The sequence below is a fragment of the Salvelinus sp. IW2-2015 genome, linkage group LG10 (genome assembly GCF_002910315.2).
Source record: "Salvelinus sp. IW2-2015 linkage group LG10, ASM291031v2, whole genome shotgun sequence".
Lineage (NCBI taxonomy): Eukaryota > Metazoa > Chordata > Actinopteri > Salmoniformes > Salmonidae > Salvelinus > Salvelinus sp. IW2-2015.
Genome location: NC_036850.1, coordinates 20,600,448 through 20,603,553, shown reverse-complemented (window position 1 = coordinate 20,603,553; position 3,106 = coordinate 20,600,448). Strand labels below are relative to the sequence as shown.

Genomic DNA, 3,106 nt, shown 5'->3' with positions numbered 1-3,106 from the left:
GGCAGATCTTCCGTGGCTATTCTACTACACCAGAAAGACCCTGTTGAAGCTTTGACTAACTGTTATGTTGCTAATATATAACACTGCTCAAAAGACTGAATGATTGAATATTCTTGTTAATACTTTTTTCTTTACATAGTTGAATGTGCTGACAACAAAATCAACACAAAAATGATCAATGGAAATCAAATTTATCAACCATTGGAGGTCTGGATTTGGAGTCACACTCAAAACTAAAGTGGAAAACCACACTACAGGCTGATCCAACTTTTGATGTAATGTCGCTTAAAACAAGTCAAAATGAGGCTCAGTAGGTGTTGTGGCCTCCACGTGCCTGTATGACCCTCCCTACAACGCCTGGGCATGCTCCTGATGACGGTCGGCGGATTGGTGTCTCCTGAGGGATCTCCTCCCAGACCTGAGCTAAAGCACGCCAACTCCCTGACAGTCTGTGGTGCAACGTGGCGTTGGGGATGGAGCGAGGACATGATGTCCCAGATGTGCTCAATTGGATTTCAGGTCTGGGAACGGGCGGGCCAGTCCATAGCATCAATGCCACATGAGGTCTAGCATTGTCTTGCGTTAGGAGAACCCAGGGCCAACCGCACCAGCATATCTGGTCTCACAAGGGGTCTGAGGATCTCATCTCGGTACCTAATGGCAGTCAGGCTTACCTCTGGCGAGCACATGGAGGGCTGTGCGGCCCCCCCAAAGAAATGCCACCACCCACCATGACTGACCCACGCCAAACCGGTCATGCTGGAGGATGTGCAGCAGCAGAACGTTCTCCACGGCGTCTCCAGACTCGTGTCACGTCTGCACCATGTGCTCAGGTGTGAACCTGCTTTCATCTGTGAAGAGCACAGGGCGCCAGTGGCGAATTTGCCAATCTTGGTGTTCTCTGGCAATGCCAAACGTCTCTGCACGGTGTTGGGCTGTAAGCCAGCAACCCCCACCTGTGGACGTCGGGCCCTCATACATCCTCATGAGTCTGTTTCTGACCGTCTTGAGCAGACCACATGCACATTTGTTGGGCCTGCTGGAGGTCATTTTGCAGGGCTCTGGCAGTGCTCCTCCTGCTCCTCCTTGCACAAAGGCGGAGGTAGCGGTCCTGCTGCTGGGTTTTGCCCCTCCTACGGCCTCCTCCACATCTCCTGATGTACTGGCCTGTCTCCTGGTAGCGCCTCCATGCTCTGGACACTACGCTGACAGACACAGCAAACCTTCTTGCCACAGCTCGCATTGATGTGCCATCCGGGATGAGCCTGCACTACCTGAGCCACTTGTGTGGGGTTGTAGACTCCGTCTCATGCTACCACTAGAGTGAAAGCACACGCCAGCATTCAAAAGTGACCAAAACATCAGCCAGAAGCATGGAACTGAGACAGAGTGGTCTTGGGTCACCACCTGCAGAAACCACTCCTTTATTGGCGGTGTTAACATTAGCTAAATTGCCTATGAATTTCCACCGTTTGTCTATGTTCCTTGCACAACAGGCATGTGAATTTATGTCTCAATCAAGTGTTGCTTCCTAAAATGGACAGTTTGATTTTCAAGCAGAAGTGTGAGTTTGAGTGCTTTGGTGTGTAGGTGTAGCATTGTTGTGTGTTGTAGATGTTGGGTTCCACTTTATATGATATCAACCGCCAAGTGGCTTGTGGAGTATGTTATGGTCCGGAATGAGATCACAGGTCATGCTTACAAGTGAGTGAAATATTTGGTAGCAGCTGCCTTATGCTAGAGATTTCAGTAGCATCTACTCAAGAAAGACCCCGTTGAAGCTTTGGCTAACTGTTATATTTTCGTGTGTGTGCGTAGGTTCCCGTGTGGCCGGTGGCTGGGGAAGGGGGTGGACGATGGCAGTCTGGAGAGGGTCCTGGTGGGAGAGCTAGTGACACCGAACTCAGAGAATGAGGACAGAATGTGTCGCACGCCCCCCATGCAGCAGTCCCCTGGGATGATGAGGAGGTTTGTCACCATCTCACCAAACAGCAAACCAAGTGAGTGACCATTCAAATACACTGCAAAAATCGTCATCAATAATAGCCAATAATCTTCATCAAGGGACTACACACACAGCACCAAATGTTGATCTCCTGTTTGTCTGCAGTTTTTTCACCGTGGTGTGTTTTAGGGACCACCCTCACTCTGGTCTCTGGTGGATGTTTGACTGAAAAACATTCAGCGCGATTCTACATGTAGAATCGGTTTGCACTCGGTTTGCAAATTATGGCCGGCACACTGTTAAGAGGTGCTAAGTACTCTCGGCTGGCAAATGCTACCGGTGTGTCCATGCCTTTAGATAACTTTTGAGGGTCTTGTGTCTGCTGGCATGGACTGATTTTTTCTTACTCTTTGCAATCATCCAGAGTTGAACACTGGTCAGATCCAAGAGGGAGTGGGAGAGGCCATCAATGGGATAGTGAAGCACTTCCACAAGCCAGAGAAGGAGGTGAGAGACACAACCCCCCACCACATTGTCTATTATTCATCACAGTGAAGGAGACAGTGGGTCCTCAACCTGTACACTGTCTGTACACTGCATGCAACACTGATCATAGTCTCACTCACATGTGTTCCGATTGAACAGTTTCCAGTTTCATATGCAACAACTGATGTGTTGGACCAGGGTACTTTGAAAYMAGACAACATRAGTCACWCTTTTTCTTTCCCTGTCTGTTTTTCTATAGAGGGGCAGTCTGACCCTTCTGCTGTGTGGYGAGTATGGTCTAGTCTGGGCTTTAGAGCAGGTGTTCCAGCATGGCTTCAAATCCCCACGCCTCTTTAAGAATGTCTTCATCTGGGACTTCTTAGGTAAAGCCTCCAATACACGACCATTACACCTGAATATACAGTATACAGTATCTTCCATGCCATGCTATTGGATGAGGGTGCGCTTATCAATGTCTTTTGTCTGTGATTTCTCATTATAGAAAAGTCACAGATGTACTTTGAGAGTGCTGAGCAGAGGGCGGTGACTCCAGATGAGAACTGGCAAACCAGAGTACGCCACTTCTGCCGCTTCATGCGGGCCATCAACAGCACATCTAGGAACATAGGCAAGGATGGGAAGTTCCAGATGCTGGTGTGTCTGGGTGCCAGGTAA

General features: G+C 49.0%; 1 protein-coding gene across 1 annotated transcript in view; it reads left to right on the top strand.

Annotated features, from left to right (window-relative positions):
- The window catches only part of LOC139028330 (DENN domain-containing protein 5A-like), a 54,209-nt gene extending 51,103 nt beyond the window's left edge, over positions 1–3,106 (top strand). Inside the window, exons 19-22 of the mRNA XM_070445481.1 lie at positions 1,819–2,000; positions 2,370–2,452; positions 2,691–2,814; positions 2,934–3,106. Coding sequence (XP_070301582.1) covers positions 1,819–2,000; positions 2,370–2,452; positions 2,691–2,814; positions 2,934–3,106 — 562 coding nt within the window. The remainder of the gene's footprint in view (positions 1–1,818; positions 2,001–2,369; positions 2,453–2,690; positions 2,815–2,933) is intronic.